Below are 26,671 nucleotides of genomic sequence, written 5' to 3'. Positions count from 1 at the left end.
TTTTGTCTCATCAGACCACATGACCTTCTCCCATTCCTCCTCTGGATCATCCAGATGGTCATTACCAAACTTCAGACGGGCCTGGACATGTGCTGGCTTGAGCAGGGGGACCTTGCGTGCGCTGCAGGATTTTAATCCATGATGGCGTAGTGTGTTACTAATGGTTTTCTTTGAGACTGTGGTCCCAGCTCTCTTCAGGTCATTGACCAGGTCCTGCCGTGTTGTTCTGGGCTGATCCCTCACCTTCCTCATGATCATTGATGCCCCACGAGGTGAGATCTTGCATGGAGCCCCAGACCGAGGGTGATTGACCGTCATCTTGAACTTCTTCCATTTTCTAATAATTGCACCAACAGTTGTTACCTTCTCACCAAGCTGCTTGCCTATTGTCCTGTAGCCCCTCCCAGCCTTGTGCAGGTCTACAATTGTATCCCTGATGTCTTTACACAGCTCTCTGGCCATTGTGGAGAGGTTGGAGTCTGTTTGATTGAGTGTGTGGACAGGTGTCTTTTATACAGTTAACGAGTTCAAACAGGTGAGGTTAATACAGGTAATGAGTGGAGAACAGGATGGATTCTTAAAGAAAAACTAACAGGTCTCTGAGAGCCGGAATTCTTACTGGTTGGTAGGTCATCAAATACTTATGTCATGCAATAAAATGCAAATGAATTACTTAAAAATCATCCAATGTGATTTTCTGGATTTTTGTTTTAGATTCCGTCTCTCACAGTTGAAGTGTAGTTATGATAAAAATTACAGACCTCTACATGCTTTGTAAGTAGGGAAACCTGCAAAATCGGCAGTGCATCAAATACTTGTTCTCCCCACTGTAAACACACACACACATATTCATTCAACATACAGTACATACACTGACACACTCACACACACACACACACACACACACACACACACACACACACACACACACACACACACACACACACACACACACACACACACACACACACACACACACACACACACACACACACACACACACACACACCACACACACACACACACACACACACACACACAATGTAAAACACATTTCAATACATTTTGTACAGGATATGTAAATATATGCACAAAATATTTATTTTATCTCTCACACACACATAATACATACAGTACACACACATTATACATACACTACACACACACATAATACACTTGTCCTACATGTAATAGACATTAAAACACAATACACAGAGGTGAATGGAGAGCCTGGCCTGACCCATGCAAACTGGAACACCACAGCAGAAATAAGCAGCCAACCGCTGAAATATCACCATGACAACATCCCTAGCCCCCCACCCCACACACACAAGACACTCAAGGCCTAATGTACGAGTTTAACATCCACACTTCAGAACCCTACTGTACTCAAGAACCAATATCTCAATATTGGCTCAATCTATCACTCTCTGCCATTTTCACCACCCACACAGAGGAGAAATCCCCTCACTACTGTTAGACCAATCAGACCCCAGACCAACAATGTCAAACACCAATCAAACGGCACGTCCCTGGCATCAAACAGCATGCCCCCGTTCTTATTTGGCCATTTAGAGGGTAACGACGAGCAGCAAGGTTAAAAAGGACAGCTGCACTTGTTAGTGTGGCTTCACTGCCTAGCAGGGCAACAGTCTGAGGGGATCGATATTCCCAAATGACCCGCCGCCCGCCACCATCTGACAGAGAGGTAAATGATGACCACGGCGCTGGAAATTATAGGTCAGTCATTTATTCAGGAATAATTGCACCGTTGACCTTTACGATTCAATTAAAGCCTAGATGTGCTTCAATGAAAGAAGGAGGGGAAAGGGGGGGGATTAATGTGAAACTGGCATTCTCATCGTGTTTGAGCGGAGGGGGGATTTATAAAGTGGATATGGCAACTGTAGAAGAAGCAGGAAAAGGTCAGGGGAGAATATGTGGAGAATGGGCTGGTTTTACAGGATCTCTGCTGTCATAATAACCCTGATTAAGGCGACACACTTTGACTTTCCCCCAGAGGTGTAGCAGGACATGACAGGACAGAGACTTAAGTGTAGCCATCAGAGAAACTCACTGGCATGGCTACTCTACGACTACTGGGACACAGCTCATCTCATACATGTAGACTTATACCTGATTAAGTTACTTCTGCATTCTTCCAAGAGTTGCAGAATATTTTCTTCTCTTCACCTCTACTAAAAAAGTGTTTTTGTTTTTTTGTTGTAGAAAAAAATGTACCTCTACTTACACACGAGGGTGCAGATTCACTAGTGACACGTACACGACCCCACACAGACGTGGAGCGGCACCAGCACGCGGACAAAGCGACAGCACAAACAGCAGCACTCTTACAACAGGCACCACCCTGTGTGACACAACCAGGAAGCGGATGGATTCATGAATAAATGGATGGATGTATTGGTAGCCGTGGTCTTTGTGAGGATGCGGTGGGTTAGGGGGTGCGGCCTGGAGCATAAAGCCAGGCTGAACAGGTGATTTCTCAGGGAGCGGACACAGAGGGACGCCACATGGCAACCACGGGCATAGTTTGAGGGTCATAGTGACAGATGTTTGGATCCGGGACTTTGGTGGAATTTGATAGTGTTTAGAGTACTGTCTTTAGATCATTACCAGTATTATTATTCATGTTTATAACACAGACTGGAGGTGGTTTCTAGATATGACGTTCCTCTGCAACAGCAGCGTATCCCTGTGTCTGAGTGATGGCAATGGCGGTGGTGGTGAGATGAGTGGTGAGCGGCCGATGGTCGGTGAATACTCACTGTTGACGCTACCTGCTAGTGCATTAATGTTGTTCAGACCCATGGTGGCCCCAGCCAGGCCCTGCAGAGTGCCCAGAGAGGTCAGAGAGTTCATGCCCGAGGAGTTGGCTGTGGTGCCCGCTGTCGGGAAGAGAGGATACCAGGGGGAGAGGAAGGAGTGGGCAAGAGAAGGAGGGAGAGAAAGAGGAAGGAAGAACAAGACAACAAGCACGCGCGTTAGAGAAGCGGAGGCATCCAATTGGACGTTTTAGTGATATAAGCAACAACATCCTCCCTGCTCAGACAAACTGGAGCTGGGGAGAGTGGCAGGCAGGAAGTTCATATCTCTGCCCTCATTCAACACCGAAAGTCCTAGAAATGAGTGTAGCTGCCATGTAACATATAAAGATCCCTCACACATGTGAATGCAGAGCACGATGAACACAGTAGTTGTGGACGCGTGTGTAGCGATGAAAAGGTGAGGGACTCGGTTGTTCCTTCGTGAAGCGGTCATGTAACGACCAAACCTAAAGCAGGCAGACAGGCAGGCAAGAGCGCCAGACGACCAACTAGACCATACGCTAGAGTCCTGCTTAGGATCCCTAAGTATGATAGAAGTATGACAGAGATATATCTCGGCATCCCTGTTACATGTTTTAGTTTTTTTACAAGGTTAATTTAGCCCTAGAACAGAGACACAGACACACACAGACACGATTGTGACACACACTCACAGACACGATTGTGACACACACTCACAGACACGATTGTGACACACAGACAGACACGATTGTGACACACAGACAGACACGATTGTGACACACACACAGACACGATTGTGACACACACACAGACACGATTGTGACACACACACAGACACGATTGTGACACACACAAATACAAAAGAACAGATCATGAGTGACAAGATCATGCCTAAGTGCTACATGGTCCCTAAGTACAATGTGAGTGACTAACAATTGTCTTTTACAGACGTTTATTTGATTGTCCAGAAAGTGTCCATCTTCCAGTGGACATAATGTCCACACACCCCTCATGTCCAGTCACACAGAAAAATAGGATATCATAAAATAGACTTAGTACAAATGAAAAGCAAGACAGTCTCTCAATGGTAAATTGTCTGTCTTTATCAAATTGATACTAATATAATGTCAAAATGTCATTGGTGGAGAGTGTCGCGTTTCATTGGCACTGAGCAGAGCATGCACTAATAATGTAGCTCTAGTAACCACAGAACACATGAGAGCAAGCGAGAGAGCAGAATTCACATTCAAACCTATGCTAAGCAGATGGGTGAAAGGAGGGAGCAGGACAGGCAAAGGGTGATGGGTTCATGAGAGAGAGATACTAAACAAAGCTCTTATTCACGCTCTGTTACTTGGCTACTCCAGAAAAGACAGCCACCAGGGAACTGGAGGAGCAAGGCATGGAGGACGAGAAAGAGACAACAAATGGAGTGAAAGAGAGAGAGAGGGAGGGAAGAAAAATAAATAGAATAAGATAAAAGCAGAGAGAGAGCAGAATAAGAGGAAAGCAGAGAGAGAGAGAAAGCAGAATAAGATAAAAGCAGAGAGAGAGCAGAATAAGATAAAAGCAGAGAGAGAGAGCAGAATAAGAGGAAAGCAGAGAGAGAGAGAAAGCAGAATAAGATAAAAGCAGAGAGAGAGCAGAATAAGATAAAAGCAGAGAGAGAGAGCAGAATAAGAGGAAAGCAGAGAGAGCAGAATAAGATAAAAGCAGAGAGAGCAGAATAAGAGGAAAGCAGAGAGAGAGAGAAAGCAGAATAAGATAAAAGCAGAGAGAGAGCAGAATAAGAGGAAAGCAGAGAGAGAGAGCAGAATAAGAGGAAAGCAGAGAGAGAGAGAGAAAGCAGAATAAGATAAAAGCAGAGAGAGAGAGAGAGAGAGAGCAGAATAAGAGAAAAGCAGAGAGAGAGCAGAATAAGAGGAAAGCAGAGAGAGAGAGAGCAGAATAAGAGGAAAGCAGAGAGAGAGAGCAGAATAAGATAAAAGCAGAGAGAGGGAGCAGAATAAGATAAAAGCAGAAAGAGAGAGAGAGCAGAATAAGATAAAAGCAGAAAGAGAGAGAGAGCAGAATAAGATAAAAGCAGAAAGAGAGAAAGCAGGAGAGTGAAGAAGAGGAATTGAAGGAGAGAAAAGTGTCTCAATGTGACCTAGATGAACTCATCTCCTCCAGAGACTGCTGCTGTCTGTCTCTCTAGTCGCCAGACCCTGGCCATGTCCAGAGGCAGATCACACACGACACATAAAGGTTCCAACAACCATCCCTCCCCCGGAAACAATTCCACTGCACTTAAAGTTCCCGTGTCTCAGAGGGCTTGTGAAGCGAAGAGACGAGAGTCACTTTAAAGGCACAACAAACCCACACAAACAACCACACCCACCCACAGACAACTCTCAGTGTGGAAACCGAACACAGGCGACATTGAGCTTCAGTACGTTTTACACACAACGCGTGGGACACGGAATGATATGGCCGTAGGGTGTACATGTCACATGACACGGTGAGGAGGTGAAGTGCTGTCAGACACAGACACGCAGGCAGGCGCCGGGACGGACACGGCATGGGGTCCCCGTGGTAACAGTAACACAGTAACAAATCGCAGAGGTGGCGGACACACACCATGGAGCGATATCTTGTGGGAGTCGACGGCAATGACTACTGATGGTGATGAAGATGGTTCGATCATCAGCAATGATGAAGAAGATGATGGTATTGCTGACGACAGTGAAAATGATGGTGGTGGTAGGACAGGAGGGCAGGTGTCCCCGCGTTTGACCCCCCTCTGAAGCGGCGTTACCTGGGCTGGCCAGCGCTCCGAGGGAGGCCGCGTTGGAGGACAGGGGGTTTGCGTTGGGGCCGGCTGAGTTTTGGGCCGCCGCTGCCGCCGCTGCTAAAGTGGCCAGGTTCTGCAACTGCAGAGCACTCATACCTGGAGGAGAGGAGCCAGAGAGGGTGTTGTCAAACCTGGGGACCACGTCTGGACCGCATCCGAACCGGGTGCTAACCGCGTGGGCGTCGAAGGAGAGGCGTCTACTCGGGTTGACAAGCTGAGTGTTACTCATGAATGGTGGTTGAGGTGGAAAGTGCTACAATACAATACTATCACTTCTCGATGCTAATCTTAGGCCACTATTCGGGGGGGGGGCATGTCAAGATATGACCAATTCCAGACAGAGCTGATCCTGACAACTGTGGACCACTAACACACACTGACAGGCTGGACATAAACTCCTGCAAGGAGGAAGAGAGACGGCACTGGCAACCGCCTGTCCAAGCGCTTCCATAAACACCTGTGGTCTATCTCAAGGTGTCATCTACCCTACTTTGTCTAGCTTCCTGTTTGATTCTATTGTTGTCTTTTACAGATAACAAGGTGTAGTATAACAAGGCATTTGGACTCTACATTAACATAGAGCTTTGTTGTCTGTGCCGTGAGGTTTCTGGGGGTAGTAATTCATCAACATGTACAGTATGTAACTCTAGTCTAGTATGTAGGCTAACTGTAACCTGGTTTACTCATTAGCTACATGGTATTAGCATATGGGCCATTACTTAAGCATAATTAATGAGGCCATGCCAGCTTCTGACTGATGATAAAGTAACAACCATTAGACACCTCCAGGGGTGGTCAACCCTGCACCGTGTGTGACAGCAGCGTGGGTGTGTTTGAGAGAGAGAAAGTGTGTACGTGAGCCGTTGGTGTGTATGAATGCATGCATGTGTGTGTCAGACAGAGCGCGTGTGTGTGTGAATAGAGAAATATGACGTAGTAGGTTGGACATACGCGCTGTTTGGCTGAGAGACAAGGCTCCATAACGCAGACAGACTCACTCTGTAGAACAGAGCAATGGAGCCCCAACGACCAACTCACAGAGAGAACTACGCCCGTTTATATAACACTCCTATGGACCCAGGAAAGAGGGACGGACACCGTGTCAAATGTGAGGTATGTGTCGTATATACAGTCTGAATGTATATACAGTCCCATGAATATACACACACACAAACATACACACACACACACACACACACACACACACACAACATCACAGGAACGAGACACCATGAAGAAAAATTCAGAGCTTGGCACCTGGGTGAACGGTTTAAGGGGGTTAGGGGTTTATGTTTTCACTGAACAGTTTTCATTGGACCAGATGGCTAAACCCAGCTTGACCAATAAAGAGAAGGCGCTAGAATAATTGGTTAGTGAGGCGCTCGTGTCCCGATAGGCCCGTCTGACAGTGTGAAATGACAAGCGTTGAAATCTTCCGTCTCCTCTTCTTCCGGAGCAGCCTGATCAGAATGTCCCGTTTCTGTGGTTGCCGTGACGACCGGTCTGGACAGGAGGGTGTGTGTGTGTGTGTGCAGTGACGCAGTCACAGTGCGGACTTCTCATGCGATAAACAACACGTGTACATCCGCCAGCTGTCTGTTGTTGCCTGCTCATATACATGCTGTTGTCTACTCATATACATGCTGTTGTCTACTACATGCTGTTGTCTACTCATATACATGCTGTTGTCTACTACATGCTGCTGTCTACTCATATACATGCTGTTGTCTACTCATATACATGCTGTTGTCTACTACATGCTGTTGTCTACTCATATACATGCTGTTGTCTACTCATATACATGCTGTTGTCTACTACATGCTGTTGTCTACTCATATACATGCTGTTGTCTACTCATATACATGCTGTTGTCTACTCATATACATGCTGTTGTCTACTCATATACATGCTGTTGTCTACTCATATACATGCTGTTGTCTACTACATGCTGTTGTCTACTCATATACATGCTGTTGTCTACTCATATACATGCTGTTGTCTACACGCTGTTGTCTACTCATACACATGCTGTTGTCTACTCATATACATGCTGTTGTCTACTCATATACATGCTGTTGTCTACTCATATACATGCTGTTGTCTACTCATATACATGCTGTTGTCTACTCATATACATACATGCTGTTGTCTACTGCTGTTGTCTACTCATATACATGCTGTTGTCTACTCATACATACATGCTGTTGTCTACTCATATACATGCTGTTGTCTACTCATATACATGCTGTTGTCTACTCATATACATGCTGTTGTCTACTCATATACATGCTGTTGTCTACTCATATACATGCTGTTGTCTACTCATATACATGCTGTTGTCTACACTCATATACATGCTGTTGTCTACTCATATACATGCTGTTGTCTACTCATATACATGCTGTTGTCTACTCATGTACATGCATATACATGCTGTTGTCTACTCATATACATGCTGTTGTCTACTCATATACATGCTGTTGTCTACTCATATACATGCTGTTGTCTACTCATATACATGCTGTTGTCTACTCATATACATGCTGTTGTCTACTCATATACATGCTGTTGTCTACTCATATACATGCTGTTGTCTACTCATATACATGCTTCACATTATAAATATATTTTGTAGCACATTGTGGAAAAACTTGTTACAACTAGTCATCCTGATAAACAACAACATTCTTGTAAAACACAACTCTATAAGATAACTTATAATCTTAGTAGCATAGCCCTTTTAAAGAAACTAATTTGTCACAGAGTGCTTAAGTGGTAAGGAAAAACTCCTAAAGCAGAAAAACCTGAAGAGGAACCAGACAGACCCGAGAAGAGCGCATCTTCTTCAGTCTGATAAACTATGATGAAAGCCCACGGTATGTGCTGTGTTAGAAGTAGTCCCTATGGTATTGTATAACACACTGTATTTTTCCACTCTGCGAATGGAGGGCAGCGCTGTCGAGTGGCTTTGTCACTTTGTGGGTTTAGAGTGGAGCAGATGACTCAATCAGGCTCGGCTGAGTGGAAAGACACTGATCTGACCCTAGACTCTATACACTCAGTCAGTCAGTGACACACGCAGGCACACACATACACACACACACACACGCAGGCACGCACGCACGCACACACGCACGCACACACGCACACACACACACACACACACACACACACACACACACACACACACACACACACACACACACACACACACACACACACACACACACACACACACACACACACACACACACACTGATGGGAGGCCTAATGCTACTTAATCAAACAAAACAGGGAGGATTACAGCACTATTCCCTAGAGCAGGGGTGTTCAACTTCCACCATATGAGGTCCAAAGCCTGCTGGTTTTCTGTTCTACCTGATTATTAATTGCACCCAATCAGTTCCCACTTAGAGGGAAACAATGAAAAAGCACAGTGGAACTGGTCCAGAGTTGAGTTTGAGGGCCCTGGAGAATGACTAAGACTAGGAGACACAGTTGTGAGGGAACCAGAGAGCAGAACAGAGCAGAAGACTCATCAACGCTTACCAGCATCACTTTAATAGGGAGAGAACCGCTCTGTTCTCAACTCTATAATATCAACCCTCTCCACGGTACCTGGTCATAAAGACTGAGATCTAAGGAAGCTATTCATGTGCAATGGCTACAATTCATCTGGAGTGTGAAACAGCAGAGAGCCCTGGTCCTGAAATAGGAAGAGAGACACAGAGACAGCTCTGCACACATCAGGAGCTCCAGCATTGGGGCTATACAGCTGGCAGGGTGTGCTAGGCTGTATAGCTCTATGGAGGCTCCGTATGCCACCTGGGCTGAGCTGGGCCGGGGCTCTATCGTAAGCGCTAGCTAGCTAGCTGGCTCTAATTGAATGCTCATTGGGGTAATTGAGCCTCTCACTGCTCTCCGACTCCTCATGATGAAGACTGGGACCAGATGTCACTGAGCTGTCTCACATCTACTGCCAATCACGTACGGTTGCCCAGCGACAGATGGACGGCCAAAAGGATTCCGGAATGCAGCCGCGATTTCACTTCCAGTTCCAACTGTTCCAAGTCCCTGAGCGTTTCTCTGTGTGTGTGTGTGTGTGTGTGTGTGTGTGTGTGTGTGTGTGTGTGTGTGAGAGCGTTCTAACAGCCGTTCACTGAGGTAAAAGATCCTCAGAGCCCATCCTCACTCAACTACACCACATCAACCAACATTACGGGCTCTTAAAAATGTCCCCGTGTCCAGAACGCTCAACCCACCTACTTTGCAAGACATGGATACACATTTTAAAAACTTGAGCCAATGAGCTTACTACTTTAGGAATACATTATTTCTACCCTGCAACAACCAGTTCCTCAAATCCATTTAGTTTTTTACTACTTATTAGAATGTCTTTTTTCCTTCAGCGGTGCTGGCAATTACAGTACTCCTGTGCCGATAGCTGCTATAAATATTCCCCCTCTGCTTCTCTCTGTCAGCCAGCTAAACAGTCTACAATCAGGAGCTGACAGCTTACTGAGCACCCAAGGAGAAGGAGAGAGTGAGAAAGAGAGAGGGTGGGAGTGAGGCGGCAAGAGGGAGAGAGGCAGGGCGTAGGAGGACGGAAGAAAGAGGGGGGGGTAGGTGGGATGACAGGGTGAGGGATTCAGAAAAAGCAATTGAAAGAAAGAAAGGAGGGGAGACACTGGGACAAAGGAGAGGGATGAAGAGGATAAAGGATGGAGAGAGACAGGTGGGAGTGTGGGTAGGAGAACATGCAGAGGAAAAGACAAAGGAGAGGGATGAAGAGGATAAAGGATGGAGAGAGACAGGTGGGAGTGTGGGTAGGAGAACATGCAAAGGAAAAGACAAAGGAGAGGGATGAAGAGGATAAAGGATGGAGAGAGACAGGTGGGAGTGTGGGTAGGAGAACATGCAGAGGAAAAGACAAAGGAGAGGGATGAAGAGGATAAAGGATGGAGAGAGACAGGTGGGAGTGTGGGTAGGAGAACATGCAGAGGAAAAGACAAAGGAGAGGGATGAAGAGGATAAAGGATGGAGAGAGACAGGTGGGAGTGTGGGTAGGAGAACATGCAGAGGAAAAGACAAAGGAGAGGGATGAAGAGGATAAAGGATGGAGAGAGATAGGTGGGAGTGTGGGTAGGAGAACATGCAGAGGAAAAGACAAAGGTGACCAGCAGGGGGAAACAGTGAGCAGAGCTCCTCTCTCATCTCTCTCTATTTTCCTTCTGTGTTGCCTTAGTGTCGGACTAAACATCCCTCCTTTGAGGCCTGGTACACTCTTCTGTCCTGATGGATAACAGACTCAAGACAAATCTGAACAACAGCGACATCTTAAAAAACTAGTTGCTGCATAGTTTCTAGAATATTACTCAGTGTGTGTGTGTGTGTGTGTGTGTGTGTGTGTGTGTGTGTGTGTGTGTGTGTGTGTGTGTGTGTGTGTGTGTGTGTGTACATCTGCTGGACTCACCTGCCATCTGTTGGATCCCACTGAAAGCTCCAAGGTTACTGGAGGAGGTGGCCTGCTGGAGCAACTGAGGGAGAAAGAAAGAAATGAGCGATAGAGATAGATAGATAGATAGATAGATAGATAGATAGATAGATAGATAGATAGATAGATAGATAGATAGATAGATAGATAGATAGATAGATAGATAGATAGATAGATAGATAGATAGATAGATAGATAGATAGATAGATAGATAGATAGATAGATAGATAGATAGATAGATAGATAGATAGATAGATAGATAGATAGATAGATAGATAGATAGATAGATAGGAAAATAATGAAAGAGAGAGAAACAGAGTGAGGAGGAGGGATTGGAAATACAAACATCACCCTCACTATCTTTTCTCTGCTAGTATCCTCATGATCTTGGTAGCATTACTGCATGTGGGCTATATGCTATATAAACATTGAATATGACATCTTCTACTCTACATTTAACCACTGAGTCACTGAGACATTTCAGAATAGAACACAGAGTAACTGTCAAAGAACTTATGTGCATTTACAACTTTGTACACCTATTTCCAAGTTTACAGGTTCAGGAAAGATCCTAGCTGTGATGAAGGGGACTCGAGGAAGAGTAGACTGGTCTGTTTCAGAGAAGTTGGGGACAGAAGTCTTAAAAGGTTTCAGAGTGAAAGAGGAAGAGGGTCAGTTCTGAAAGAGGCTACCGGAGGAAGGGGGTCCTAAGAATGAGTTGAGAGGGTGGTTCTGAAATGCTATAAAGTACTGAAGCAGGGAGGGGGAATGAGGCTTCTGAAACACCACATGCCAATCTGTCAATCAATCACCGCTGTGACCCAATAGGATGACGATATTAGACATGGGAAAGACCTCTTATTGGATCACACCAACGATTGGCCCCGCCCATTGAACCTTTACCCCTATTATTCAAAGACCTAATTTCCCTGTCACGGAGGGGGAGTGGACCCTTAAGGGGGTAAGAGAGAGGGAAAGGGATAGGAAGCGGGGTCTGACTCTCTGGGGTGTGGACGGGGGGGTCGGCGGTTGGCGACGGCAGGGAGGGTAGTGGGGGGGCGGGGAGGGTGGCACTGACTGCGGCGGCGACGGATGCGTTGGCTGCGAGGCTGCAGTAAGGGGTGGGCGACGCGGCGTGTCCTCTTACAGCCAGATACTGCGGGGTGAGGCCGCCCAGCCCTGTCAGACTCCCCCAGGTGGTGGCGTTGTTGAGCTGCTGCATCTGCTGAGCCAGCTGCTGCTGCAGGCGCCGCTGCTCCTTGTCCTTCTGTGTGTCGGCAAACTTCACCACGATGGGAGACGAGCAGCCCTGAGGGAGGGAGGAGGGAGGGTTCAGTATTGCACAAGGAATTTCCTGAATTCATATTCAAAACATACAAAAATTTGATTGGTTTCACAGGGAATTGGTTACAAACTAACCCTAACACAACATAGGTACAATACACGCAGACACACACGTAACACGACATTAACAAGCACACACAACTAAGGGGAAGGGACTAGCTTCCCATAAGGGCCAGTTATCTTACAGTCCACAATGGGTTTATTTCCACAGAAAGCGATTTCCTGAGTTCTAAAAGTATTTCATCATCTCACGGAGTGGGGAAAAGAGAGAGCGAGATAGAGAGGGACGGGGAGACGGAGGTAGAGAGAGGGAACAGAGGTGGTCAGAGGGACGGGGAGACGGAGGTAGAGAGAGGGAACAGAGGTGGTCAGAGGGACGGGGAGACGGAGGTAGAGAGAGGGAACAGAGGTGGTCAGAGGGACAGGGAGACGGAGGTAGAGAGAGAGAGAACAGAGGTGGTCAGAGGGACGGGGAGATGGAGGTAGAGAGAGGGAACAGAGGTGGTCAGAGGGACGGGGAGACGGAGGTAGAGAGAGGGAACAGAGGTGGTCAGAGGGACAGGGAGACGGAGGTAGAGAGAGAGAGAACAGAGGTGGTCAGAGGGACGGGGAGACGGAGGTAGAGAGAGGGAACAGAGGTGGTCAGAGGGACGGTGAGACGGAGGTAGAGAGAGGGAACAGAGGTGGTCAGAGGGACGGGGAGACGGAGGTAGAGAGAGGGAACAGAGGTGGTCAGAGGGACGGGGAGACAGAGGTAGAGAGAGGGAACAGAGGTGGTCAGAGGGACGGGGAGACGGAGGTAGAGAGAGGGAACAGAGGTGGTCAGAGGGACAGGGAGATGGAGGTAGAGAGAGGGAACAGAGGTGGTCAGAGGGACAGGGAGACGGAGGTAGAGAGAGGGAACAGAGGTGGTCAGAGGGACGGGGAGACGGAGGTAGAGAGGGAACAGAGGTGGTCAGAGGGACGGGGAGATGGAGGTAGAGAGAGGGAACAGAGGTGGTCAGAGGGACGGGGAGACGGAGGTAGAGAGAGAGAACAGAGGTGGTCAGAGGGACGGGGAGACGGAGGTAGAGAGAGGGAACAGAGGTGGTCAGAGGGACAGGGAGACAGAGGTAGAGAGAGGGAACAGAGGTGGTCAGAGGGACGGGGAGACGGAGGTAGAGAGAGGGAACAGAGGTGGTCAGAGGGACGGGGAGACGGAGGTAGAGAGAGAGAACAGAGATGGTCAGAGGGACGGGGAGACGGAGGTAGAGAGAGAGAACAGAGGTGGTCAGAGGGACGGGGAGACGGAGGTAGAGAGAGAGAACAGAGATGGTCAGAGGGAAAGGGAGACGAGAGCGAGAGAAAGAGATTTAGAGAGCTTAGAGAGAGAGAGAATCAGAGCATTGTGTCTGTAAATGAGATACATGTGTTTCTGTGTGTGTCACTCTTTCTCACTGTGTGTGTGTGTGTGTGTGTCTTTGTGTGTGTTTGTTCAGCTGCAATATGCTGATGACAGAGGATCTTTTACCTCAGTGAATGGCTGTTAGAACGCTCTCTCTCACACACACACACACACACACACACACACACACACACACACACTCACACACACACACACACACAAAGCAGTGAGCTGTAACATAAAAGACACAGCAGCAGTGATGTAGCTAAAGAGGACACTAAACCACAGACATTATAATCTATCATATCACACCAGTACATTACTCACGCTGAAATCAAAGCCTAACTGGGGGCAAAACCTGCTCAAACACACAATCTGCCACGGGAGAATAAAACGCTTTTAATTGAAACATTTAGTTGGAGGCGAGTTTTCAGACTCAGTCAGGGAGTTTGTGACAGTGTTTGGCTCATACTGTGATCGCCATCCTAACCAGATGGCATATTATATCACCTCTCTATCATACTGTAGGGCTGGCCTGTGTGTCTGTCTGAGTTTGGGTGTGTATGTCTCTCACTGTGTGTTCATCTCTGAGGGTTTGACTGTATCTATCAGCCGATGAACATGTCTCTTTAGCTGAAGGCAGCTCAGGCATATTTACTCCCTCTCTCCAGCACTTATTTCCAGCTAGACGAGAGATAAAGAAGGGAGAAAATTGCATTCGGAGGAGAGTCAGTCAGGGCCTCTTGTGTTAGAGCGCATTCCACCTGGAGACAGGCCTTTCTCTTTCTCTCTCTCTCTCTCTGTCTGCTAAATATCTCATTACTCCAGCTGACACCCAGCAGGCCGGGAAAATACGGCCCAGAATGAGAGGCCGATCCTGGGAGGGGGTGGAGGAGCAGGGGTCATAGAGCTCCAGAGATTGATACTCGAGTGATTCGGGCTAAATCATGGCTTTTCTCTAAGGTGGGGTTTTCCGACCTGAGTTAAGTGTGTAAAATGGAACATAATTCCCCTTTTATGCACTTTTCTCTCAATGTGTATTCTGACCTTGAACTTAAGCATGAGAATAGCATGCTACTCACCCGCTATTCGTTTAGGGGGTAGATGGAATAAATGAAGGTGTGGCGGAAGTGTGTCTACAGATATGCCATATTCCCTAATAATTCCACCACCTTCACATGCAAATAATATCAACTTTCCCACAGTAAAGTTTATGAAATGCTGTGCCGTTATGCAGAATTTAAATTGTACAGTCTTTTAACTTGTAGGGATGGGCACTCTCGATTATCTTAATTATAGTCTACCCCGACTTTCTCTATTTCCTGTTTCTATCATGTTAAATATTAGCCACTATCAGTATCGACCATCAGTAGTCCTAGTAACCACACACATTCAACTACTGTTAGTTCCCTTCAGTTGGTATAGCTGACATTATCATTCAATTGAATTACTTTGTTTAGTTTACCTTCATTTGCTTCCTCTGTAAATGCCGTCACGGCCATGTGGTTGTTGCTAAGGCTCATTAGTACTAGTTGATAATATATTTTTAAAATCTTTTTGCTAATCTAAATGGTTACGAGTGGAGCGCAGACCAAGCCGTAACAGTTTGAACCCGATGCATACTTGTCATCCCACAACCTGGTCTCAGAGCATTTCATATTATTCTGGAGGTAAATCCTTTTAGTATGATATGTTACATTTCATATGGTATGTATTAATTTGTAGATTTTCCATCACCGATTTTGAATGTTACTGTATGTTACGAAGTTGCAAAGGGTATAATATGTTACAAATTCTAGCTAGGTAGCTAAAGTTAGCTAGCTGGCTAACATTAGCTGGGCTAGGGGTAAGGTTTAATTTTTTAAATTATTATTTTATATTTGACCTTTATTTAACCAGGTAGGCTAGTTGAGAACAAGTTCTCATTTGCAACTGCGACCTGGCCAAGATAAAGCAAAGCAGTTCGACACATACAACAACACAGAGTTACACATGGAATAAATAAACATACAATCAATAATAATACAGTAGGAAAAATCTATATACAGCATGTGCAAATGAGGTAGGATAAGAGAGGTAAGGTAATAAATAGGAGGCAAAGTAATTACAATATAGCAATTAAACACTGGAATGGTAGGATGTGCAGAAGAAGAATGTGCAAGTGGAGATACTGGGGTGCAAAGGAGCAAGATAAATAAATACATACAGTATGGGGATGAGGTAGATTGGATGGGCTATTTACAGGTGCAGTGATCTGTGAGCTGCTCTGACAGCTGGTGCTTAAAGCTAGTGAGGCAGGTAAGAGTCTCCAGCTTCAGAGATTTTTGCAGTTCGTTCCAGTCATTGGCAGCAGAGAACAGGAAGGAGAGGCGGCCAAAGGAAGAATTGGCTTTGAGGCTGACCAGTGAGATATACCTGCTGGAGTGCGTGCTACGGGTGGGTGCTGCTACGGTGACCAGTGAGCTGAGATAAGGCCCCCTTTACCTAGCAGAGACTTGCAGATGACCTGGAGCCAGTGGGTTTGGCGACGAGTATGAAGCGAGAGCCAGCCAACGAGAGCATAGAGGTTGCAGTGGTGGGTAGTATCTGGGGCTTTGGTGGTAAAACGGACGGCACTGTGATAGACTACATCCAGATTGCTGAGTAGAGTGTTGGAGGCTATTTTGTAAATGACATCGCCGAAGTCAAGGATTGGTAGGATAGTCAGTTTTACGAGGGTATGTGTGGCAGCATGAGTGAAGGATGCTTTGTTGCGAAATAGGAAGCCAATTCTAGATTTAATTTTGGATTGGAGATGTTTAATGTGAGTCTGGAAGGAGAGTTTACAGTCTAACCAGACACCTAGGTATTTGTAGTTGTCCACATATTGTCCACAAGTCAGAACCGTCCAGAGTAGTGATGCTGGACGGGCGGGCAGGCGCGGGCAGCGATCGGTTGAAGAGCATGCATTTAGTTTTACTTGCATTTAAGAGCAGTTGGTTAAGAGTTCAGTTAAAGGGTTAAGGTTAGGGAAGGGATAGCTAAAAAGGTTAAGGTTAGGGGAGCGTTAGCTAAAATGTTTAAGGTTAGGGTTCGCGGAAGGGTTAGCTAACATGCTGAATAGCTAAAAAAAAGTAGTAAGTAATTGAAAAGTTGCTAATTAGCTAAAGTCGTCCGTGAAGAGATTTCAACTCACATCTTTGGATTGATCGACGTTCGCGCGTTATACTTCCGACCAAATACCTTCGTTTCTGCCTTAATTAACCACCTGTCTTATGTAACCATACCAAACATATCATACTAAATTAGGTGTCCCGGATTTACTTTCACTATGTTACGTCTAGTCTATAAGACCAGGCTGCATCCCACAGTTCCATGGTTAGTGCAGGCAATAGACGAGAGCATAGCCTACTATTGTACACTATTCTCCCTATTATAATTCTATGTACACTAATCTTCTAACATTACCATGGAGAGTCTCAATTTGGTGTTTGTCCCATTTTGTAAAATCTTGGTTGGTGAGCGGACCCCAGACCTCACAACAATAAAGGGCAATGGGTTCTATAACTGATTCATGTATTTTTTTTACCAGATCCTAATTGGTACGTTGAATCTTATGTTCCTTTTGATGGCATAGAAGGCCCTTCTTGCCTTGTCTCTCAGCTCGTTTACAGCTTTGCGGAAGTTACCTGTGGCACTGATGTTTAGGCCGAGGTATGTATAGTTATTTGTTTGCTCTAGGGCAATGGTGTCTAGATGGAGTTTGTATTTGTGGTCCTGAAAACTGGACCTTTTTTGGAAAACCATTATTGTTGCTGTCAGGGCCCAGGTCTGACAGAATATGTGCAGAATTTCTAGGTGCTGCTGTAGGCCCTCCTTGGTTGGGGACAGAAGAAGCACCAGATCATCAGCAAACAGTACACAGTACACAAACAGTACACATTTGCCATCAGATTCTAGTAGGGTGAGGCCAGGTGCTGCAGACTGTTCTAGTGCCATCGCCAATTCATTGATATATGTTGAAGAGGGTGGGGCTTAAGCTGCATCCCTGCCTCACCCCACAGCCATGTGGAAAGAAATGTGTGATTTTTTGCCTATTTTAACCTCACACTTGTTGTTTGTGTACATGTATTTTATAATGTTGTATGTTTCTCCCCCAACACCACTTTCTATCAATTTGTATAGCAGATTCTCATGCCAAATTGAGTAAAACGTTTTTTGAAATCAACAAAGCATGAGAAGACTTCGCCTTTGTTTTGTTTTGTTTGTTTGTCAATTAGGGTGTGCAGGGTGAATATGTGGTCTGTCGTACAGTAATTTGGTAATAAGACTATTTGACATTTGCTCAGTACATTGTTTTCCCTGAGGAAATGTACAAGTCTGCTGCTAATGATAATTTGTATTTTTATTTATTTAACATTTATTTAACTAGGCAAGTCAGTTAAGAACAAATTCTTATTTACAATGACGGCCTACCAAAAGGCAAAACGCCTTGTGCGGGGACAGGGGTATGGAATAATTTATTTGATTTTATTTGATTTTTTTCAACATTATAAATATAGGACAAAACACACATCACAACGAGACAACACAACACTACATAAAGAGAGACCTAAGACAACAACGTAGCAACACAGGATGGTAGCAACAGAACATAACAACAACATGGTAGCAACACAACATGGAAGCAGCATAAAGCATGGTACAAAGGTCAAGAAGGTAGAGACAACAATACATCACACAAGGCAGCCACAACTGTCAGTAAGAGTGTCCATGATTGAGTCCAGTTTGAGTGTTTGTTGCAGCTCGTTCCAGTCGCTAGCTGCAGCGAACTGAAAAGAGGAGCGACCCAGGGATGTGTGCGCTTTGGAGACCTTTAACAGAATGTGACTGCCAGAACTGGTGTTGTATGTGGAGGATGAGGACTGCAGTAGATATCTCAGATAGGGGGGAGTGAGGCCTAAGAGGGTTTTATAAATAAGTATCAACCAATCTTGTGACGGGTAAACAGAGATGACCAGTTTACAGAGGAGTATAGAGTGCAGTGATGTGTCCTATTGGTGGCAAATCTGATGGCCGAATGGTAAAGAACATCTAGCCGCTCAAGAGCACCCTTACCTGGCGATCTCTAAATTATGTCTCCGTAATCTAGCATGGGTATGATGGTCATCTGAATCAGGGTTAGTTTGGCAGCTGGGGTGAAAGAAGAGCGATTACGATAGAGGAAACCAAGTGCAGAGGATTTTGCAGAGGATTTTCCCAAGGTTGCTGTTGACCCATATCCCATAGTAGTTATTGGGGTCAAATTTGTCTCCACTTTTGTGGGTTGGGGTGATCAGTCCTTGGATCCAAATATCAGGGAAGATGCCAGATCTAAGGATGATGTTAAAGAGTTTAAAGTCTAGCCAATTGGAATTTGTGGTCTGCATATTTGATCATTTCATTGAGGATACCATCAACACCACAGGCCTTTTTGTGTTGGAGGGTTTATATTTTGTCATTTTGTTCATTCAATGTAATTGGAGAATCCAGTGGGTTCTGGTCGTCTTTAATAGTTGATTCTAAGATTTGTATTTGATCATGTATATATTTTTGCTGTTTGTTCTTTGTTCCAAAAAGATTTGAGAAGTATGGGGATTCTAGTTGGAAGATATAGGTAGCACACAGGAGGACATTTTTCTCTGTTGACATCATTACCTTTTGAATTTCTAGCCAAATGTAAAATGTTCCTGTTCTGATTAATTTAATAGAGTGAGTCAGGTCTACCCTATATCACATTAGCATAACCCCCTGAGTCCCTTCTGTGTTTCACACCTGGTAGTTTGGTGGATGGGACTACCAGCTCTCTGTAACCTAGTGGGCAATCAGTGGGTCAACTCCTCTATACCATGTTTCTCGTGGGATGACAATGTCTGTCCATGTTCCTGCTCTTTATTTAGGCCAAAGGCAGATGACCTCAGGCCTTGGATATTCCAGGATGAGATAGTGAAGGCTTTGTGTTCCACAAAGTGTCCAATGTTGTTGGTTGTGTGATTTGGCCTCAGGCCAGTAAGTGTGAGCAGAGCCTGCTGAGCATCTGGTACATGCCATTGGCTTGGGCTAGTGTAAGAGTGGGGTTGGGCCTGTTTGCCTGCTCACGACCTGGGCATATGTGTGACTTCATGTTGAGGCCCTATTTGCGAGGGTGGGGGGCATGGGTCTGATCTGAGGGGGCCTAAATGGGGTGTGGGCATGGTTGACCTGGGAGTTGTTGATTGGTTGGGGTGGGGATGTGGCTGGTGGTGCTGTGGTCTGGATGTAGGTCCTCTCGGCGTGGGTCCTCCATGTGTAGGTCTGGGGGATGGGTCCCGCAGGTTTGTGAGAGTGTCTCGCTGGTCTGGGCAGGGTGTCTATTGATCTGTTGTTTTTGTGTGAGGTGTTGGGGCTGCTGTTGAGGGCGATGTCCTTTAGGGCCCGGGCGAAGGTGGGCACTGCTGCCTTGCAGAGGTGGACCTGGTCGTAATGTCTGTTCAAGTCCAAGGTGGAGTGATGAGCCAGGTAAACATTTGGTTTTGAGGCACAGTCACGGGAAACACTGTATAGTAGCAGGGTGGAAGTCTTTTCATGGTAGCAGGTGGAGATAACCACTTGTACGTTGGGGAAAGTAGAAGAAGCTTTTTCACTCACTCCCTTAAGTGCTGTGGCCACCCCACAGAGAATCCAGCAGAACATGCCACCTCAGACCCTGACCAGAGCCTCGACATCACAGCAGAACAGCCCAACTCAGACCCTGATCAGAGCCTCGACATCACAGCAGAACAGCCCACCTCAGACCCTGACCATAGCCTCGACATCACAGCAGAACAGCCCACCTCAGACCCTGACCATAGCCTCGACATCACAGCAGAACAGCCCACCTCAGACCCTGACCATAGCCTCGACAACACAGCAGGACAGCCCACCTCAGACCCTGACCATAGACTCGACAACACAGCAGAACAGCCCACCTCAGACCCTGACCATAGCCTCGACAACACAGCAAAACAGCCCACCTCAGACCCTGACCATAGCCTCGACAACACAGCAGGACAGCCCACCTCAGACCCTGACCATAGCCTCGACAACACAGCAGAACAGCCCACCTCAGACCCTGACCATAGCCTCGACATCACAGCAGGACAGCCCACCTCAGACCCTGACCATAGCCTCGACATCACAGCAGAACAGACCACCTCAGACCCTGACCATAGCCTCGACATCACAGCAGGACAGCCCACCTCAGACCCTGACCACAGCCTCAACAACACAGCAGAACAGCCCAGCTCAGACCCTGACCATAGCCTCGACAACACAGCAGGACAGCCCACCTCAGACCCTGACCATAACCTCGACATCACAGCAGAACAGCCCACCTCAGACCCTGACCATAGCCTCGACAACACAGCAGGACTGCCCACCTCAGACCCTGACCATAGCCTCGACAACACAGCAGAACAGCCCACCTCAGACCCTGACCATAGCCTCGACATCACAGCAGGACAGCCCACCTCAGACCCTGACCACAGCCTCAACAACACAGCAGGACAGCCCACCTCAGACCGTGACCATAGCCTCAACAACACAGCAGAACAGCCCACCTCAGACCCTGACCATAGCCTCGACAACACAGCAGAACAGCCCACTTCAGACCCTGACCATAGCCTCGACATCACAGCAGGACAGCCCACCTCAGACCCTGACCACAGCCTCAACAACACAGCAGGACAGCCCACCTCAGACCCTGACCATAGCCTCAACAACACAGCAGAACAGCCCACCTCAGACCCTGACCATAGCCTCGACAACACAGCAGGACAGCCCACTTCAGACCCTGACCATAGCCTCGACATCACAGCAGGACAGCCCACCTCAGACCCTGACCACAGCCTCAACAACACAGCAGGACAGCCCACCTCAGACCCTGACCATAGCCTCAACAACACAGCAGAACAGCCCACCTCAGACCCTGACCGTAGCCTCGACATCACAGCAGGACAGCCCACTTCAGACCCTGACCATAGCCTCGACAACACAGCAGGACAGCCCACCTCAGACCCTGACCATAGCCTCGACAACACAGCAGAACAGCCCACCTCAGACCCTGACCATAGCCTCGACATCACAGCAGGACAGCCCACCTCAGACCCTGACCATAGCCTCGACATCACAGCAGAACAGCCCACCTCAGACCCTGACCATAGCCTCGACATCACAGCAGGACAGCCCACCTCAGACCCTGACCACAGCCTCAACAACACAGCAGGACAGCCCACCTCAGACCCTGACCATAGCCTCGACATCACAGCAGAACAGCCCAGCTCAGACCCTGACCATAGCCTCGACAACACAGCAGGACAGCCCACCTCAGACCCTGACCATAGCCTCGACAACACAGCAGAACAGCCCACTTCAGACCCTGACCATAGCCTCGACATCACAGCAGGACAGCCCACCTCAGACCCTGACCACAGCCTCAACAACACAGCAGGACAGCCCACCTCAGACCCTGACCATAGCCTCAACAACACAGCAGAACAGCCCACCTCAGACCCTGACCACAGCCTCAACAACACAGCAGGACAGCCCACCTCAGACCCTGACCATAGCCTCAACAACACAGCAGAACAGCCCACCTCAGACCCTGACCATAGCCTCAACAACACAGCAGAACAGCCCACTTCAGACCCTGACCATAGCCTTGACATCACAGCAGGACAGCCCACTTCAGACCCTGACCATAGCCTCAACAACACAGCAGAACAGCCCACTTCAGACCCTGACCATAGCCTCGACATCACAGCAGGACAGCCCACTTCAGACCCTGACCATAGCCTCGACATCACAGCAGGACAGCCCACCTCAGACCCTGACCATAGCCTCGACATCACAGCAGGACAGCCCACTTCAGACCCTGACCATAGCCTCGACATCACAGCAGGACAGACACGGGATAAGATGGCGCCGACGGAGATGGCAGCATCACGACTAGCTCTTAGAAGACTTTGCATTATTTTTGTAATGTATATTTTTTACATTATTAGCTCAGGAAATGTTTTGTGTCATTACATACAGCCGGGAAGAACTATTGGATATCATAGTAACTCACCAGAACTATCGCTGGTCCTTATGTATATAGTCTTAATTCATTCCTTCTTTGATTTGTGTGTACTGGGTATATGTTGGTTCATTTGTTAGATATTACTGCACTGTCGGAGCTGGAAGCACAAGCATTTTGCTACACCCACAATAACATGGGTGTAGTTTGTGGCCAATACAATTTGATTTGAAATGAAGAACCAAGCCCAGGGGATACCGCCCCCTCTGAGCATCCCCTTTGTCAGCCACCCTGATAGCCCCCCTACACCCACTGAGGACAAACACATACCACAGATTGTACTTGTTATGGATTTAAACAGGAAATGTATACAAGAAAATAAACATATTTTCTCCCTCCCTCCCTCCCTCCCTCCCTCCCTCCCTCCCTCCCTCCCTCCCTCCCTCCCTCCCTCCCCCTCCCTCCCCCTCCCTCCCTCCCTCCCCCCCCTCCCTCCCTCCCTCCCTCCCTCCCTCCTAATAAAACAGGGCTCAACACATCAGTAGGATAAGAGCATCTGCTAAGTGAATAAAATGTAAAAAAGATTGTATATATATATATATATATGTAAATGCAATAGATAGATGATAGAGAGAATACTCTAGAAGTATTCCTGAGTGGGGCAGTGGTCTAAGGCACTGCATCTCAGTGCTAGAGGCGTCACTACAGATCCTGGTTCGATCCCGGGCTGTATCACAACCGTCCGTGATCGGGAGTCCCATAGGGTGGCGCATAATTGGCCCAACGTCATCTGGGTTAGGGGAGGGTTTTGCCGGGGTAGGCCATCATTGTAAAATATGAATTTGTTCTTAACTGACTTGCCTAGTTAAATAAGGGGATGATATATGTAGCCTTATATGGTCAGTCAGACTTATACATATAAACGGGTTAGCTGACAATGTGGCAGAATTCTGTGTGTTGTTGTGGTTCTGGATGGCCAGTTGGTTAGCAACAATGACAAGCTGCCATGTGGGGAATCGTAGGTGGCGCATTTCAGCTATTTTTATCTTGTTCTAGAGGTGTTTTGACTGACGTCACGTCTATGCTAATATGACTCAAATTTGCTAGCTAGCTAACCAACAACTGTAATGATGTACACTATATATACAAAAGTATATGGACCCAAATTAGTGGATTCGGCTATTTCAGTCAAACCTGTTGCTGACAGGTGTATAAAATTGAGTACACAGCCATTCAATCTACATAGTCAAACATTGGCAGTAGAATGTCCTTACTGAAGAGCTCAGTGACTTTCAACGTGGCACCGTCATAGGATGCCACCTTTCCAACAAGTCAGTTCATCAAATTTCTGCCCCGCTAGAGCTAAGTGCTGTTATCGTGAATTTGAAAGGCCACAGAACGAGACCGCCGAGTGCTGAAGCGCGTAAAAATCGAGTTCCAAACTGGCTCGGTAAGCAACGTCAGCACAAGAACTTCATCAGGAGCTTCATGAAATGGGTTTCCATGGCCGAGCACAAGCCTAAGATCACCATGTGCAATGCCAAGCGTTGGCTGAAGTGGTGTAAAGCTCGCCACCAATGGACTCTGGAGCAGTGGAAACGCCTTCTCTGGAGTGATGAATCACGCTTCACCATTTGGCAGGTCGTGAGACGAATCTGTGTTTGGTGGATGCCAGGAGAACGCTACCTCCCTGAGTGCATAGTGTCAAATGCAGAGTTTGGTGGAAGAGGAATAATGGTCTGGGGATGTTTTTCATGGTTCGGGCTGGGCCCTTAGCTCCAGTGAAGGGAAATCTTAAAGGTAAAGCATACAATGACATTCTAGATGATTCTGTGGGGAACAGTTTGGGGAAGGTTCTTTCCATGTTTCAGCATGAAAATGCCCTCGTGCACAAAGCGAGGTCCATACAGAAATGGTTAGTCGAGATTGGTGTGGAATAACGTGACTGGCCTGCACAGAGCCCTGACCTCAACCCCATCGAACACCTTTAGGATGAATTGGAACGCCGACTGCGAGCCAGGCCTAATCGCCCAACATCAATGCCGACCTCTCTAATGCTCTTGTGGCTGAATGGAAGCAAGTCCCCGCAGTTCCAAAACCTAGCGGAAAGCCTTCTCAGAAGAGTGGAGGCTGTTATAGCGGCAAAGGGGGGACCAACTCCATATTAATGCCCATGATTTTGGAATGAGATGTGCGACGAGCAGGTGTCCACATACGTTTGGTCATGTAGTGTATTTGAGAGACAATTGCTCATTGTGCAATACTATTTATGGTTTCAAAAAAACATTGGAGATGAAATATAGTTTACATATTGTCAACCGTCTAAGACAATCATCTGTTTTGCCCCATAGTTGCGCATGCGTGAGTTTTGTTGCTAAACAACCAACCCATCTATAGGACTATGAGCTTGTTAGTTTTAATGGGCTGGTGGTAAATAGCAGACACAGAGACGGCTGTTTCTCTGCTATACCTCCCTCACTGTGTCAATCTCTCCATCCCTACATCCCTATTTTTTCTCCCATTAACTTGTCTAGTTTGTCCAGTCTCCAAACATACATGGCTGTGTTTCCTCACTCACACTCCACTTACTGTGTTGTGCGTATCCTTGGTCTCTAGAAGTCCTGATATTAGCCAGGGCCGGCCCTAGCTTTTGGGGGCCCTGACCGAGATTTGGTTGTGGAGGTCACATTTTGGCCCCCCCTCTTGACAGCAGAGAGAAACATTTACATTTTAAAGTACATTTTCAGTAATTCTACACATTTTGCCATGGGATGGAGAGCCATTTCTGAGTCATTTTACAGCTAATTTCCTACAGTTCTAGCCATTTTGACATGGGGCAGAAAGAATATGTGGCAGTTCTAGCCATTTTGACATGGGGCAGAAAGAATATGTGGCAGTTCTAGCCATTTTGACATGGGGCAGAAAGAATATGTGGCAGTTCTAGCCATTTTGACATGGGGCAGAAAGAATATGTGGCAGTTCTAGCCATTTTGACATGGGGCAGAAAGAATATGTGGCAGTTCTAGAGCAAATTTCCTGCACAACCAAATTTTGAAATTGCACCTTGTGTATTCTACTATTCTAAATCTCAACAGTAAGTTGAGTTTCCCCCCACAAAATCTTCTTTGCTTAGGTCACTTATGTCACTTATACCTGGAGCCGGCCCTGACATTAGCCAGAGCAGAGAGAACAGCCCTCTAACCACTCAAACAGTCTTTATAGGCAGGATGAATATTATACACACAGCCACAAATCACCAGGCTTTACAGAGCACCGTGAGTAACACAAATACAACCACATTAGTCTGCCCTACTTCTCTCCACCGGGAACAGTCAACATCCGCCTCTCTCTCTCTCTGTGTTTGTGTGTGCGCGCATGCGTGCACGTGTGTGTGTGTGCATACATGGGTGTGTAAATGAATGTGCTTTCTCGTAAATGACCTGTCCTGTCCATATCCACTTTCATAATGCCGTGACATTTATAAAGTGTGTGTGTGTGTGTGTGTGTGTGTGTGTGTCCTGAATGCCAGAGTATAATGAGAATGGATACGACAGTGACAAGGCCATTAGTGAAAGGCAAAGTCACACAAATACACATAGAAATGCACACACACAGGCTCACAATCTAAAACAGTGGGGGACGATAGAGCCAAGACAATAACCAAACTCTATTAACCAATCCTCATTCGGACCCAAAGTAATTACTTTTAAATTGCAAACTGGGGAAACGGGGCAGCAATTTGGGTCCTGAGCTAGTC

At 46.8% G+C, this 26,671-nt stretch overlaps 1 protein-coding gene across 20 annotated transcripts in view; it reads right to left on the bottom strand.

The window, feature by feature from the left end:
- Nucleotides 1-26,671, bottom strand: part of LOC112235803 (CUGBP Elav-like family member 2) — a 225,892-nt gene that overhangs the window by 9,284 nt on the left and 189,937 nt on the right. For 5 of the 20 annotated variants that reach the window (XM_042300281.1, XM_042300279.1, XM_042300277.1 and 2 more), the window contains 4 exons: nucleotides 12,213-12,443; nucleotides 11,114-11,177; nucleotides 5,605-5,736; nucleotides 2,787-2,894 (listed from right to left, as the gene is read on the bottom strand). In XM_042300281.1, coding sequence (XP_042156215.1) covers nucleotides 2,787-2,894; nucleotides 5,605-5,736; nucleotides 11,114-11,177; nucleotides 12,213-12,443 — 535 coding nt within the window. Of the gene's footprint in view, nucleotides 1-2,786; nucleotides 2,907-5,604; nucleotides 5,737-11,113; nucleotides 11,178-12,212; nucleotides 12,444-26,671 lie in introns of all 20 variants that reach the window. The other 15 variants (XM_042300288.1, XM_042300291.1, XM_042300294.1 and 12 more) reach the window with 11 other exon arrangements.

This window comes from Oncorhynchus tshawytscha, linkage group LG17 (genome assembly GCF_018296145.1).
Source record: "Oncorhynchus tshawytscha isolate Ot180627B linkage group LG17, Otsh_v2.0, whole genome shotgun sequence".
NCBI lineage: Eukaryota > Metazoa > Chordata > Actinopteri > Salmoniformes > Salmonidae > Oncorhynchus > Oncorhynchus tshawytscha.
Note: the sequence above shows the minus strand (reverse complement) of the source record. Positions and strands in the feature narration are given on the sequence as shown.